The sequence below is a fragment of the Alligator mississippiensis genome, chromosome 3 (assembly GCF_030867095.1).
Source record: "Alligator mississippiensis isolate rAllMis1 chromosome 3, rAllMis1, whole genome shotgun sequence".
In the NCBI taxonomy this organism is placed as follows: Eukaryota; Metazoa; Chordata; order Crocodylia; family Alligatoridae; genus Alligator; species Alligator mississippiensis.
The window spans coordinates 126,242,218-126,258,070 of NC_081826.1; the positions used below are offsets into that span (position 1 = coordinate 126,242,218).

General features: G+C 42.7%; 1 protein-coding gene across 1 annotated transcript in view; it reads left to right on the forward strand.

Annotated features, from left to right (window-relative positions):
• PHLPP1 (PH domain and leucine rich repeat protein phosphatase 1) overlaps positions 1-15,853 on the forward strand; it is a 211,197-nt gene that overhangs the window by 151,317 nt on the left and 44,027 nt on the right. The window contains exons 5-6 of the mRNA XM_019490333.2: positions 8,088-8,234; positions 9,325-9,555. Coding sequence (XP_019345878.2) covers positions 8,088-8,234; positions 9,325-9,555 — 378 coding nt within the window. The remainder of the gene's footprint in view (positions 1-8,087; positions 8,235-9,324; positions 9,556-15,853) is intronic.

A 15,853-nucleotide genomic window follows, 5' to 3' on the forward strand; every position in this document is an offset into this window, starting at 1 on the left:
TATTCCAAACCTGTTGGAGCACAAACACCACATTGTATAACCAAAATTACTACTTTAATGTACTTTGTGGGCCAGAATCGAGAAGTAAGAAATCACGATAAATGCATGGACTGTTGTGACAGAAAACATCACTTTGTGACCCTTTCCTTTGTGTATGTCAAACTAAAACTGCTCCTAAATTGGCAGGCTTAGTATTAAATAAAAGGGCTGTGTGAAGCTTCGGTCCCTGATTCGATTCAGTAGAGATTTGGCCAAATTTGGTGGCCAAATCTGCGAATCTGAATTGAATCAGGAGACCCTTTAATCTTTCCGAATCTAATCGGAGCCCTCTGAATCGACTTGGAAAGATTTGGTGATTTAGACATAGACACAGCTTTAAATATTTTTTCTACATACCTCAAGGTACCACCAGGTGGCTCATAGATTCATAGATGTTAGGGTCGGAAGGGACCTCAATAGATCATCGAGTCCGACCCCCTGCATAAGCAGGAAAGAGTGCTGGGTCTAGATGACCCCAGCTAGATACTCATCTAACCTCCTCTTGAAGACCCCCAGGGTAGGGGAGAGCACCACCTCCCTTGGGAGCCCGTTCCAGACCTTGGCCACTCGAACTGTGAAGAAGTTCTTCCTAATGTCCAATCTAAATCTGCTCTCTGCTAGTTTGTGGCCATTGTTTCTTGTAACCCCCGGGGGCGCCTTGGTGAATAAATCCTCACCAATTCCCTTCTGTGCCCCCGTGATGAACTTACAGGCAGCCACAAGGTCGCCTCTCAACCTTCTCTTGCAAAGGCTGAAAAGGTCCAGTTTCTCTAGTCTCTCCTCGTAGGGCTTGGTCTGCAGGCCCTTGACCATACGAGTTGCCCTTCTCTGGACCCTCTCCAGGTTATCCGCATCCTTCTTGAAGCGTGGCGCCCAGAATTGCTGCATCAGCAACTTGTGCTTCCTGGGTCTGGGAGGGGGCACCTGGGGTCCCTCCACAGCTAATTGCTGAGCCAGTGGGGGCACCCCCCCCCCCCAGTGCACTCCCTGGCGGGCCTGAAAGTGGACTGGAACTACTTCCAGTCTACTTCTGGGTTTGCCACCAAGCACATGAGGGGGCCCACTCATGCTCCTTTGGGACACTCCATCTACTCCAGCATCGCAGCATTCACTAGCCATGCCGGGTACCTCGAGGTATGTAGAAAAAACATTTAAAGCTGTGTCTATGGCTGAATCGTTGATTCTCTGAATCAGCATCGAATCTTCAGATTTGGATTCGGCTGAATCGAATTGGGGACAATGAGCTGAATCAACGAATCGAATCACTGTCCCGGATTTGAGCCGAATTCGAATTGAATACAGCCTGCTTTGCACACCCCTATTAAATAATGATGTTGTTTGGGTCAATTATAGCAATTAGTGTTGAGGCATACTGTGTGTTCTAAGATGAGGGCTGACGTCAGCATTTTTGCTGTGACTTACTGTTCAGTCGGGGAAATGAGAAATGTTGCATCTTACCCATTATAATAAAATGTCTCCAAATTAGGTTTTCTCCTCCTGATATGTTCAGGGAAAGAAGGAAACACAATTTATTTTGGGAGTGATGCTTGTAGAGAATGGCAAATGGAAGGATCTTGAATTTATGGAGCCATTTTGTCATCAAGGAAAAACTAACGATGCATGCTTAATGTTCCACATTTTCGGGTTTTTGATTTTTTTTTTAAATTCCAGGAATTTTTCAGGGTTTCTTTCAAACATAAAAACCAGGTGGAAAGCGGGATAAAAGGAAGAAAAGAAAAGGAATCAGTTTAAGTCAGGGAAAATAATAAATTTTGAGGGGGAAGTGGTTGAGCACGTAAGCACAGGTATGCGCGTACCCCCTCCAGGCAGGAAAGTCGGGGGGGGGGACCCACAGCCTGGCACCAGCCCTGACCCTGCACCATCTGTGGGACCTAGAGTGGGGAGGCTGGGGTGGGACCAGCCTCGGCTGCGCTGTCAGGCCAGAGGGGATGGAGCACTTGGGACCCCTGCATGTTGCCCCACCAGGCACTGCCCAGCCAGGGCAGGGTGGGGCGTGGGATGGAGCTGTGGCTCATCTGGGGGGTGTGGGGAAGGTGTGTGCATGGGTCCCAGGAGGCATGGGGGGGGCGCATGAAAAACTGGTGTAAATCAGTCAAAAATTAATAACTTCAATAAAAAAAACAGGTAATTTATCAGTGAAACTTGGTAAAAACCAAAAATGTGGACTGCTATGCATGCTGTAGAGTTTTCTTTCCATCTTTGCTGCTTGCCTCCACTTCTTGCTGCAGGTACAATCAGCATTGTGTGACTTGGGGGTAAGGAAAGTGGTGGAAACTGAAGATCATAAGGAGTTCCATACTGAGTCAGACCAGTGATCCATCCAGCCCAGTACCTTGCCACCAACAGTAGAAGTGAATGCTAGGGGGAGAGCATTGAAACAGGTTGATCTAAAATTTTGGTTCCCAACATCAGGGGGCGACCTAAATGAGGGTTGCGGGGGGGTCCTCAGTAGGGTCGTGAAGGGGCCTGCACATTCATGTGCGCAGCCCAGGAGCAGTGGGCAGGGCGGGGCCGCCATGCACAAAGGGGGCAAGGGTGGCGCCCCCACCCCCAGGCCGCTGCCACCACACTCCGCTCCCAGCAGCCCTCACGGTGCCAGGTTGGGAGGTCCTTTTGGTGGCCAATTTAGGGTTGCAGCAAAAAAAAGTTGGGAACCACTGATCTAGAGTGATCTATACCCTACTGATTACCCTACTTGGTATCCACCATTATTGGTTTATTGATGCCAGAGAAAACATCTCCATCCATTCTGTTCACCAGCTATTAATAAATCTATTATTCATGAATTTGTCTAGTTCCTCTTTGAACCTGGCTGTGCTATCTGTCTCTACAACGTCCTGTGGCAGTGAATTCCACAAGTTAACTACATGTTGCCTAAAAAAGTACTTCCTCTTGTTAGGTTTAAACCTCTCTCTTAGAAGTTTTAGTGGGTGCCCCCTAGTTCTAGTATTCTGCAACTTGGTGAACACCAGTTTCTTGTTTGCTTGCTCTTCACCCTTTATGACTTTTTATAGACCTCTTATCATATCCTTCCTTAGCCTTCTCCTTTCTAAACTGAATAATCTTAACCTTTTTAGTCTCTCCTGATATGGCAGCTACTCCATACTCCTTAGCATTTTGGTTGTCCTTCTCTGAGACTTCTATTTCTCCTATATCCTTTTGGAGATTCAGAGACCAGAACTGCACAATATTCAGGATGTGGGCACACCGTGGATTTGTATAATGGCATGCTGGTGTTCTCAGTTTTGTTTTCTATTCCCTTCTTAATGATGCCCAACATGCTATTGGCTGCTTTGGTTGCGACTGAGCTGACTATTTGAGAGAGTTATCTACAGCAACTTTAAGGCCTCTTTCCTGAGTTGTTACAACTAGTTCAGAAGCCAGCATTATGAGCATTATGTACATGTGGTTGAGGTTATTTTCCCCCATATGCATTACCTTGAACTTGTCAGCATTGAAGTTCATTTGCCATTTTATTGCCTGTTCTCTTTGCTTAGTGACTTAATTCAACAGAGGCTTAATTCTTTCTTTAAAGCCCATTTAAACTAAAGTCCAACTTCTTATGCCAGCTCATCAGCAGAGAATTCTAGTTTGTTAAATACCTTGATGGCATCTAAGTTATATTGGTGGCAATATAGGTTAATGTGATAACTCTCTAAATATAAAAAGCATTAAAAGCAAGCCAGTTTTCCAAATTGGCTTCTATTTGGCTGTCGTCCATAATGACACAGCCATGCTAGTCCATTATGGATTCATGCTGTTAATAATTAATGTGAGGTAGGTGCCTAAGATGTAAGCTAGCCTTACTGTCTGAAATTCTCCAAGCAACTGCCCACCAGCCCTCACTACTGATGTTTTGGCACTGTACTTGACTTTTCTGTACAAAAATATGATTTTAGCATATCGGAGTTGAAAGAGAATATGGAGCAGGAAATCAAGTTGTATTAGATTATTAAAGGAATTCTTGTACTAGAAATAGAACATGTGGACTGTTGACATGTTGAACAGCAAACTGGAGCTAGTTAAGAGAATCAGGGTAGCTTTCCTCTGTCCTTCTTTACCTCTTTACTTTAACTACACATCTGTTTTGCTGTCTTGCATTTTGATCTGAGACTTGTACTTTGTGTTTCCTAGTAAAAACCCAGTCACCATGCTTTTGGGGAGGCTAAATGTCCAGCCCCTAATCTTGTAATGCTCCATTGTGGCAGCAGTCTCAGACTATGGCTGCCTGTCAGTAATTAATTGGTCTAATTTTCTTTTATGTTTGACTTGAATTTTAAATGTTTACATTTTAATATTTCTCTATAGACCTACTAGAATTGACTGATGCTTTTTCTTTTTTCTTCTTTCTCTATATCTTTTCTCCTCCTTTTACTTTTGTATGATATTGCAAAATGAAGCTAAAACCTGCATTACAATAAATCTGTTGAGTCTAAACCTGTTTTATTTAGATACTACACTAGCATTTGCAGTTTAATCTAAGGAGAAAAAAAGGCTATATTTTCACTGTGAAATCTGTGGAAGATGTGTATTCCATTTCCTTAACAAAATAAGTTGATTTTATTTATGTTCTCATAACACTTTGCTTTTGATTTACTGTGGCTATGAAGTGATGCTGACAAGTGGGAAGTTTAGCCTGGTGCCTAAAACTGCATAATGCATTCAAATAAACTGGGAGATTTCTCCTAGGTTTGTTCTCCTGGTAGAACAATTTACCCAGAGCCTTATGTAAAGACATTCAAATGCTTCGTGGAGAGCTTGCAGTGTAGATCTTGTGCATCCAGGAGATGCCCATATGCACATATTTCTAGCAAGCTCTGTAGGCTCCCTTAGTCTGCCTGTCAACAGATGGCAGCAGTGCATGCGGAAGCCCTGACTGGCTGACCCAGACTGCCCATGGTCAACCTGTGTTTTGCTGCAGCACAGTAATAAGGGGTGCAAAGGAAAATCCTGCCAAATTATCACTCATCTTCGGTACCTTGCCAAACTGGAAACAGCAGCAGCTAGGAACAGACTTGGATTGGAGTTTAATGGGATCCTACTGTTGCAGCCATTAGAGAACCCCTAACTTCATCCTCATACACCAGCTCCTCCCTCTCTCTCAGACATGTAGTTTTGTGCATATTGATGATTTACTGCTTCAAGGTTTACATAACATTTAAAAATCTGCATCCCTATTGTTAAGGGTTCTCTCATGGGTGTTATAGTAGAGACTAAAAAGCCATACTTGTAGACAGTGTGCATGTGTGTAGGGGAGTGAGCTGGATAAATGTGAAAAAAATCTAGAATTGTGACTTCAGTCTCTGCTGTAATGCACATTAGATAAATTTTAACCTCCAGCTTCATACCTGCACACCTGTGGCTTAGCTCTCAGTGTGTCTTTACAGTCAGTATTAGAGTTGTGGCAGATATCTAGTGTGCCACTGGCTTTTAGTATTTACTGTAAGACTTTTACTTTAAGCCCTTCCTTTTACACTAGAAGATCATGGAGGAGGGTTGGGTTGTTTTTTTTTAATCTCTTCCCACCCCCCACCCCCACCCAGTGTGTATGTTTTCTTTCAGTGAGGAGCATTATTATCGTCAGTTTACTTATCCCAACCCATTCTTTGCATTGCAGTTCTTCCTCCGGAAATAAATTAATCATTGTTTCTGTACAGTAACACTTTCCCTTCAGCAGGATCCCATTCAGGTCTGTTCCAAGCTGCTGCTGTTTCCAGTGTGGCATGAGGTGCCCAAGATGAGTGATAATTTGGCAGGATTTTCCCTTGCACCCTTATTCCTGGCAAACTGTGCCAACAGGAGGGCATGAAGTGCCCATTCTTCTTGAAATCCCTGTGGCTTCATGTTGCTACTTATCCTTGCAGTCTTGGTTTCCATTGGCATAGTTCATGTTGCAGTAATTACAGCCCCACTAAAATAGTATTGAATGCCCATTTTGTTAAGTCTTTTGGTCAATGGCAGCTTTTTGCAATGGTGGTGGTACTGGTGCACATGCAGGCAAATTAATTGGAGTTTTAAATTGCTTTGCTTTGCTTTGCTTCTTTTTATCATCATGTAATATATCTAATGTTTTTGAGTTTCCTGTCCTAGTTTTCTAACTGGGGAGACAAAGCACATGAAGAGAGCAAATTGTCTAGCCAGACCTGGCCTGCATGACATTGTTGTAGCACTGCTAGAAATCTGTCACCTGAAATATTAATGTTAGTAGGTGTGGTCAGGGCAGATCCAGGATGGTGCAGTGGTGCAATTTTGCCTCCTTTTTGATTCCTCCTACACCCAAATTTTGAGTGGGGCAGCAACTTCTATTCAGGCAGCACTGACAGTGCCAGTTGACTTCATGGCTTATCTCAATGATTCTAGCTAATCTCTCTCCACTCCACAACCGTTTCTCCTTTTTAATGGTTTTAATGTTCCACTATTTAAACTACCCTTTCTTTTGCAAAGTTGCTGTCTGTTAGCCATTCCTGGTAATGACCCTCTTTATTTCACAGCCCTTCCAACTGTTTATAGCTCTCGCTAAAAACATTAACTCAGATGTAGTAATATTAACTCAGGTATAGAAATGACTGACAGTGCTGTATTGGAGGAACTGTCAAGTTGCTCAGGAAGGGTAGATCTTGTTTTATGAATCTAAATAATGAGAGAGTAAGAAGGAGGACTAGTGACATGATTTTTTGTCTATTTTGACTAAATTTTGCCTAATTTGTTGTATCTTTTTATACATTTTATATAAGATCTAGCAAATTAATGCACATTCCAGTAATTGCATTCACTTTTGCCTTGATCTTAAACTAAATACTATACTGCTAGCTCCCTAGCATATTGGTAAAGCATCTAGCTTCTCTTCAACTAGAGAAAAATGTGTTGTGTTATATGTGATTATGCCACACCATCTGCACCCACTTTTCAAAATCCTAGATCTGTCCATGGATGTGGTATGTCCTATTGTAGAATAAACTGAGAGGAAAAAGCTCTCTTCTATCCACCCCTTTTTCCCCGACCCTCTCCTACACAAGGGATTTGAGATTTAATGAAGGGAAAATGAAGTCCAACTAGAATGCATCAGAGTAAGCCATGCCAGTAAAGAACTTCCTCTCATCCATTGGAATCTGACACAGATCTTTTCATTCAGCCATTTAGTTGCCTTTCGGCACACCTCCCAGTGGTTGTTAGGCAACCATTAACAGGGCTGCTGAACATCCAGGCTGGCTAATTGGATTGTCCTCTTCTTTTCTTTTGTTTTTTTTTTAATGGTCTCTCTTTCTACTTTTTTGTTTTAAATCAGATGACCCCAAAGCAATCTGTCTCCTCAGGAGACTTGAGAAGACTTGAACCATGTTAGGAATATGAAGACATGTTGAGAAGGGAAAAGTATATAATCAGCATAAGGATATCTGCACTTGTAGATGGTACCTAATTGAGATTTAAGAGCTTCTTTTATTTTTGTTTGACTAAATTTCAAATTAGTACAGTGCTCTTTGCAAACTAACATAAAATTCTTGTGTCAATTTGTTTTCAATACAAAGTGTACATGGAAAATTAACTGTGCCTACTCACTTTTGTTTCCTGTTCAAAGAGCTTATACGGACAGAATCATGCACTCTGTTTCTAATTATATTCACTATCTTTTATAATAATAAATGTGTTGGAAGTATAGTAGTGCTTCAGCTCAAGATCAGATGGTAAGGGAGACTTCACTTAAAAACTGATCACATCACAGAATAACAGATTTCTACCAGTAGAAAATATATTTAATATTTTGCTTGGTGGCCTCGTTGTCTGCTGATGCTCAGTGGTATTTTGACATCAAGTAAATGGTCAAGTGTGACCCACTGAAGTGTGTAAATGTGCTTCTAAACCTTGTTTGATGTCCAGAGTACACAGACTTGAAATACCTTTAAGATATCCAAATCTACCTTTTATATTTCAGATGTTACAGGACAACTCCAGCACTTTTCTAATACTTTGTATTTTGTTTCCCTGAAGTGTATGCTTTAAGTTTTTTTTTTTCCTCTTTCTATCAATAGGTTCACGAAGCTGAAAAGTCTTAACCTCTCCAGTAATAATTTAGGAGACTTTCCATTGGCAGTTTGCAGTATTTCAACTTTGACTGAGCTCAACATGTCCTGCAATGCCCTGAGAAGTGTTCCAGTAGCTGTTGGAGATATGTACAAGTAGGTACTCTTAACATTAATTGCACACGCTAGAGTAAGATTCTTGAAGTAAAGGCAACAGAAGATTGAGTGATTCCTGCACAAATCTTGCTAAGTTTGTAGCTTGTTTGACTCTAGCTTTCATAGCCGGCTAGCTTTTATATTCTTGCTGACCAGTTGGAATCAATGGGTTGGAGGAGCAGTAAGGAGCATTATTTTTGTGTGTGTGTGTGTGTGGCCATTCCAGTTATCATAATGGTCTTATTCTCTTAAGCATTAACAGTACCGTTTTTTGTATAAATGGTGTAATCGTATAAGGCAGAGGTGCTCAACCTCTGGCCTGCCCACGAGTCAAATGCAGCCCACAGAGCCACTGCATCAGGCTGGTGGGGCACCCAACGGGTCTGGAAATTTGTTGGGGTGGGAGCAATGGCCCTTAATATGGGCACCTTCCTCTGTGCCAAATCCCCATTCCTTGTGTGGCCAGTTGGACCCGAGTAACACCTCTTTCTCCTACAGGGGGCTGGGCCATGCCTCCCTACTTTTGGATCAGGTTGAAGTCATGCTGCCTTCCCTCCCCCTGGGGCTGAGTTGAGACCTACCCATGCCCCATCTTCCCCCTGTCCCCCCCCACCAGGCTGGACCACACCCTCTTTCCACTGGGGTGGGTCAAGCTCCTTTCCCCTGTGAAGCTGCATTGGGGCCAGCCTGTACCCCCTCTTCTTCCTCCATGCAACCAGATGGAGCCCATGCTAGATTAGGAGCACTGGCTGGATCCAGCCTGCAGACAGACTTGGCACTGCCAGTCTGGCTGGTTGGGCCAAAAGGTTGGGCACCACTGGTATAACACATTGATGTCTGCAGTACATATAAAAGAAATGGGAATTCCAGAAATTTTGAAGTATGAAATACAGCTAGTTTATCTAGACCATAGTTCATGCTGACTAGGACTTGTAGGATTTTGTCGTATTGTTCGCAGATGTTTGGTAGGCTTCTCTGTGACTTCTCTTGCTCTCTACCCTTGTACAGATTTATTTCCCTTTGACTGCTGTTAATTTGGGATGAATACATGTTTGTAACAAAGGGTCACTTTTCCCATCTGCTTTAATAGTTTGCAGACATTTTTGCTGGATGGCAATTTTCTCCAGTCCCTCCCTGCTGAATTGGAGCACATGCATCAGCTCAGCTATCTGAGTCTTTCCTTCAATGAATTCACTGACATTCCAGGGGTATTAGAGAAAATGACTGCCATGGATAAACTCTGTATGTCTGGAAACTGCATAGATACCCTCAACCTACCAACGCTGAGAAGAATGCCTCATATTAAACACGTGGATCTAAGGTAGATATTTGTGAGAGCAAATGTGAATTATTCATGTAGAAATAACTTCTTATGTGGTGGTAATAGTAGCCCCCAGATATGGTTGTTGCTAGTTCATTGTACAAACTCTCACAGTGCTAGCAGCAGGTAGTATTTTTTTTGTCAACTTTATATTTGGGGAAACTGACTAAACTAAACAAGCCTGAAAAAGTGAGTTTAAGGGGTTTAAATGCATTATTGTGGCCCTTACAGGGCATAGCCACACCAGGGCTTCATTGCAGTAAGTGCATACAAATATATTCAAAATGATAGTTCCTGGTCCAGCGAGCTTAGAGCCCATGTCATAAGGTAGACCAAATGCAAGAGTCTGGTGGCCAGGGGTAAGGAGAGGATAAGGTAACAAAACTGGTTTTGCACATATTTTGTCTTCTGACCTTAGCCAAATTCAGCATGCTGTAATTTTTTTATTGGTTTTTCAATAGTGTGTAAACAAAGCTTCCATATACACGACTATGGTGGGGCTCCCCTCTTTGCAAACTCTGAAAAGGTTGACAACTCGTACAACCTTTGGGCAGGGATGGGCTCATCTAGAAGTCACACCAGTGTATAGACCTATCACAATGCCAATTTTAGTGTGAACAGAACCCTGTCATTGGAAGGGGGGGAGGGGCGGGGGAGGGGGAAAAAAGCAATCGGTGGGTGTGTGGCATAAATCCAGCATGCTGAAAAAGCAGCTCTCCTTCCTGCCTTTACATCTGAACGGTTCATCCAGCCTTCTGCTGCTTAGTTCTGTTTGAAGTTCTCTCCCCTTGGCAGTGCAAAGGAAGGAAAGGAGGCGTAGTATGATACCCGCTTGATTTTTAAACCATGAGCTTTCCAACAACTTTGCAACTTTAAAGCTTGAAAAGGAGTCTTACAAAAAGTTGAAACTTGGCCCTGCTATTAAGGACGAGTATAGAAGTATACTTTTGGCTAAGATCATGTGTATACGGGGACAGAATCAGAATGGCCAAGGCACAAACTGAGCTAGCAAAGGAGAAACCCTTCTCCCCCTTTGCCCCATACCCCCCTCCCGCCCCCCAAATCAAGAAGCATTCTCTAAACACATTAGAAGTAGGAGAGATGCAAAGAAAACATTTTGAATAAGAGGCTAATAATGGACCGTGTACAGGAGGCTGTCAAAGGACTAGAACAACTGGCATCAGTAAGTGTGAGAGGGTGGTGGAGGAGGGACAGAAATTGTACTTGGAGTAAAATTTGAAATATGTTAGATATGTACCTAGGCAAGTTGGATTCTGTCATATCAGCAGGGCCTGATGAGATTCATCCTAGATTACCCTGGGAATTGGCTGAAGTATTTGTAGAACCATTGGCTATTATGCAGATCAGGTAAGGTCCCAGCAGACTGGAAGAATGTTACAGTGCCCATCCTTTTTCTTAAAAAAAAAAGGGCCTCGGGGAATTAGACTGTTCACGCTTATCTTCAGTACCTTGAAAGGGGCTGGAGCATATAATCAAACAACCATTTGGTAGGCATCTAGAGGCTTAATGTGATAACCAGCAGCCAATGTAGATTTGTCAAGATCAAATCGTGCCTAACCAATGTAATTGCATTCTATGACAGGATAATAGGTTTGTGCCTAGGAGAGAGCAGCAGATATTATATAACTTGGCTTTAGTAAAGTTGACAGACTGAAGTTAGTTAAGGAAATACAGTTTACATGAAACTGCTGTAAGGCAGGTACATGACTAATTGGATAATCATGCTCAGAGTAGTCGTGCACAGCTTGGGGAGGCTGTATTGATCAGGGTTCCACAAGGATCTGTCTTGATTCTGTTAAAAATATTTTGGTTTTAATGATTTGTAATTGAGAGCACACTTAGTAAATTGTGAATAGCATAAAATTGGATGGGGTTGTGGAAGCACTTTAGAGTACATGATTAGTAATCAGAAGAGGCTTCATATATTAGGAAAATGATCTGAAATGAACAGGATTAGAATTCAATGAAGTGAATATTCACTTCAGTGAATATTAGACTTCAGGAAGGCCTTCGATACGGTATCCCACCCCATATTGGTGAACAAGTTAAGAGGCTGTGATGTGGATGACTACACAGTCCGGTGGGTGGCGAATTGGCTAGAGGGCCGCACCCAGAGAGTCGTGGTGGATGGGTCGGTCTTGACCTGGAAGGGTGTGGGCAGTGGGGTCCCGCAGGGCTCGGTCCTTGGACCGATACTCTTTAATGTCTTCATCAGTGACTTGGACGAGGGAGTCAAATGTACTCTGTCCAAGTTTGCAGATGACACAAAGCTATGGGGAGAAGTGGACACGCCGGAGGGCAGGGAACAGCTGCAGGCAGACCTGGACAGGTTGGACAAGTGGGCAGAAAACAACAGGATGCAGTTCAACAAGGAGAAATGCAAAGTGCTGCACCTAGGGAGGAAAAATGTCCAGCACACCTACAGCCTAGGGAATGACCTGCTGGGTGGCACAGAGGTAGAAAGGGATCTTGGAGTCCTAGCGGACTCCAAGACGAACGTGAGCCGGCAGTGTGACGAAGCCATCAAAAAAGCCAGTGGCACTTTATCCTGCATCAGCAGATGCATGACGAATAGGTCCAAGGAGGTGATACTTCCCCTCTATCAGGCGCTGGTCAGACCGCAGTTGGAGTACTGCATGCAATTCTGGGCGCCACACTTCAGGAAGGATGCGGATAACCTGGAGAGGGTCCAGAGAAGGGCAACTCGTATGGTCAAGGGCCTGCAGACCAAGCCCTACGAGGAGAGACTAGAGAAACTGGACCTTTTCAGCCTCCGCAAGAGAAGGTTGAGAGGCGACCTTGTGGCTGCCTGTAAGTTCATCACGGGGGCACAGAAGGGAATTGGTGAGTATTTATTCACCAAGGCACCCCCGGGGTTTACAAGAAACAATGGCCACAAGCTAGCAGAGAGCAGATTTAGATTGGACATTAGGAAGAACTTCTTCACAGTTCGAGTGGCCAAGGTCTGGAACGGGCTCCCAAGGGAGGTGGTGCTCTCCCCTACCCTGGGGGTCTTCAAGAGGAGGTTGGATGAGCATCTAGCTGGGGCCATCTATACCCAGCACTCTTTCCTACTTATGCAGGGGGTCGGACTCGATGATCTATTGAGGTCCCTTCCAACCCTAACATCTATGAATCTATATTCCTTCTTAAGCACTTAGATGAACAAATACAAAGTGGGAAAAAGGTTGCAGCATTGCAGAGAGATATGAGAGTAGGGAGGAGGTGCTAAAGCATCACTAGTTGAATATGAGTCACCAGTGTAATGTGACAAGAAAAACTACTAGCATCCTGGGACGTATTAACAAGGGTGTCATATGCAAGGTGCAGAAAGCAATTCTGCTGAGAAATCTCACCTAGTGTGTCCAGTTTTGGGCACTACTTTTTTTAAAAAAAGGTATGGACAAAATAGAAGATCCAGAGGAGTACAACAAAAATGATGTGGAAGTCTAGAAAACTTGACAACATGAGGTAAAGTTTGAAAGAACTGGGTTTATTTAATTTCAGGGAAAGAAGAATGATGGGGGGATTTGATAAATCTCCAAATAAAATAAGAGTTGTTTTGAAGGGGTGATTTATCATTTGTCCTCTTATGCCCTTGGTGGACAGGGTAAGAAGTAACGGGCTAAAATTGCAACAAGGAAGACTTAGGTCTAATGACAGGAAGAATTTTTGTAACATGGGGGTGGTTATATCCCAAAACAATTCCTGAGAGAAGCTGTGAAATCTTTCAATGGAAGTTTTTAAATGCAGGTTAGGCAAACATTTTGCCTGGAATGCTTCATGCAAAGATGACCTTGTCTTGCGTGTTAGAATTAGATGACCTCCACAGGTCTTTCCAGCCCTTTTTGTCCTACGTTTTTGATGTGGGTGCAGGATCCTAGAAATTACATGCTCAGTCTGCTTCTGATGCCTGCCCCTTAGTTCCAAGGTCAAGACTGTCTTCTGGGGGCTGTAGTGGTGTTCCATGCCTCCAGCAGGTATTCATCTAAGGCAGAGGTTCTCAAATTGTGATCCATAGACCACCACTGGTCCACGAACTTCATTTAGGTGATCCGCAGAAAGGTTGCAGAACAATCAAGAATATCTGTACTTGTAAGGTTAGACTACTGATATTAAGATACAAGTTGTATGCTTTGATTTATAGAACAAAAAAAAAGTTTTTAAGTGGTCTGCCATAACCCTCAGCAATTTTCAAGCAGTCCACGAAAAAAAAAAGCTTGAGAACCACTGATCTAAGGAGAAGTTGCGGTAGAATTTCTAACCTGCCTTTCAGCCAAATCTACCAGGTGGTTAGAGACAGCAGTTTGTCTGTGGTGTCCCATTCCTCCTGCTCCAGCTCTTAGGGATTCTGGCTCGGTCCACGCTACTGCTGCTACTCCTTAGTGTGAGGTTCCAAATAACCAATATGGATATCGGAGCAGACGTGCTAAATAGTGTCCCTCCAGCTGAAATAGCCTAAGCTTCATAGGATGTCTGTGCTACTGAGGAGTTTGGGCTGAAGTGAGGACAAGTTATAGCACTGGGATAACATGGAAGGATCCCCTTTGGGATCAAAAAAATTAAACTTTTAAAAACTGTTCAGGTTCTCCTTTGTATAACTTTCCCATCCTTTATTATACGTTTATTTTAATCGGTGCATTTTACTGAGGTGCCATTCATTTGGGCTGAGTTGCAGGCTGGTTATTGTGGAAATTGCAGAAATGCCTGATACATTTTTCCCAGGGGCAAAACACCTTTGACTGTAATGCTTGACTGCTAAAAGGGAAGCATCTCAAACACTGGCTTGGACTTGCATGAACCTTCTCTTTTCCATTCAGCATTTAAATAGTAGTTGCCACAAGTGGTGGGAACAGTAAGCCATTTTGAATGCATGAGCTGACAGACACGAGCCAACTTCTTTTTACAATTCTAGAGTTATTTCTGTTTGACAAATGAGAGAGAGAGGAAGAAGGAAGAAGCTGCTGACCCTTTCAAGAAATTTTGAAGTATATTATATATCTAGTGGTCCAGTTTTTTTTTTTGTGTCAAGAGGGAGCTTCTGCTCTCCATTGGCTGTACAAGTTTTACATGTCTTAGTGACATAAGTTGTTATATTCCTCGTAGATTTTATAAAACCCCAATTTTCATCATTTAATGTTAAACTACTCAGTGAGCAATGGGCATTTCCATAGGCCATAGATGGACTAAAATAATGTGTCCAAATATACTCAGTGTGGTTATTTTGATATGGATCCTAGCTTTGCATCTTAAGCGCCTGCTCAGAGTCAACACCTTCCCCCTCATTCTTGGAGAATCTCCTTTTTTTTGTTACTCAAGTGGGCAGAGTACCTGCATTGTTTATTTTACATTGAATTTATTGATTTGCCATGCAGCAAATATGATTTAATGCAGTGGCTGCTGGATCAGACATGTTCCCTTTCCCCTAAAATTAAAAATAATAGTAATAATAATTTAAACCCCAATTCACCCTGAAGTATTTTCCTTGGAAGTTAGGTTTCTCTGCAGAGGCAAAAAGTAAAGAATGTATGACAACAAGGCTGTATTACTAATATTGTACACAGTCATGCCAGCCTGCCTTGGGATTTCTATTTTTCCCATACATATTGGTGTTACTCCTGATATATTATGTGCTGTGTCTGGTCAGTTGAGAATAATTGGATTCTTCAGAGTTCACTAAAATCCTGCATGTAGCTCTGCTTCATCAGTAACTTTATTTCCACAGTAATTTCTTCTGGAAAGGTCACTGAGGGTTGACTAGCTTCAGTGTAGTAACTCTTGCTCAGACATCAATAAAGATTACAGTAAAACCTATTCCCTTCTGCCTCCTCCCCCCCCCCCCCCCCCCCCACCACCTGTTTGAATTCAGAGGGCTGAATTTGCTTGCTTAAAGATGATGAAATAACATGTAAACATGGAAAGGCTAGATCCAAAACTAAGTCAAACTAATAACTCCATTATTTCCAAATTACTACTTCAGCAGCTGAGGTAGTAAACGCTTGCATGTGTCAGGCTTTTCCAGCAATGTTCATTACATTTCTTTGAAGGCCAACAGGAAGTGTGTAAAAAGACTTTTTCTTTTTTCTGTACCACCCAGGTGCAAATAACAGCAAGATCAGTGTTATTTTTATAGATGCAGTAATAATATTAATAACACCTAGCTGTTGGTCCTTTTTTCAGTAAATCACAAAGTACAAGAAAGGAGGTCAACATCATTATCACAGTGTAACAGAAAATGATAAGGTACAAGAGCTGACCTAGTCTGTTTAAAAATATC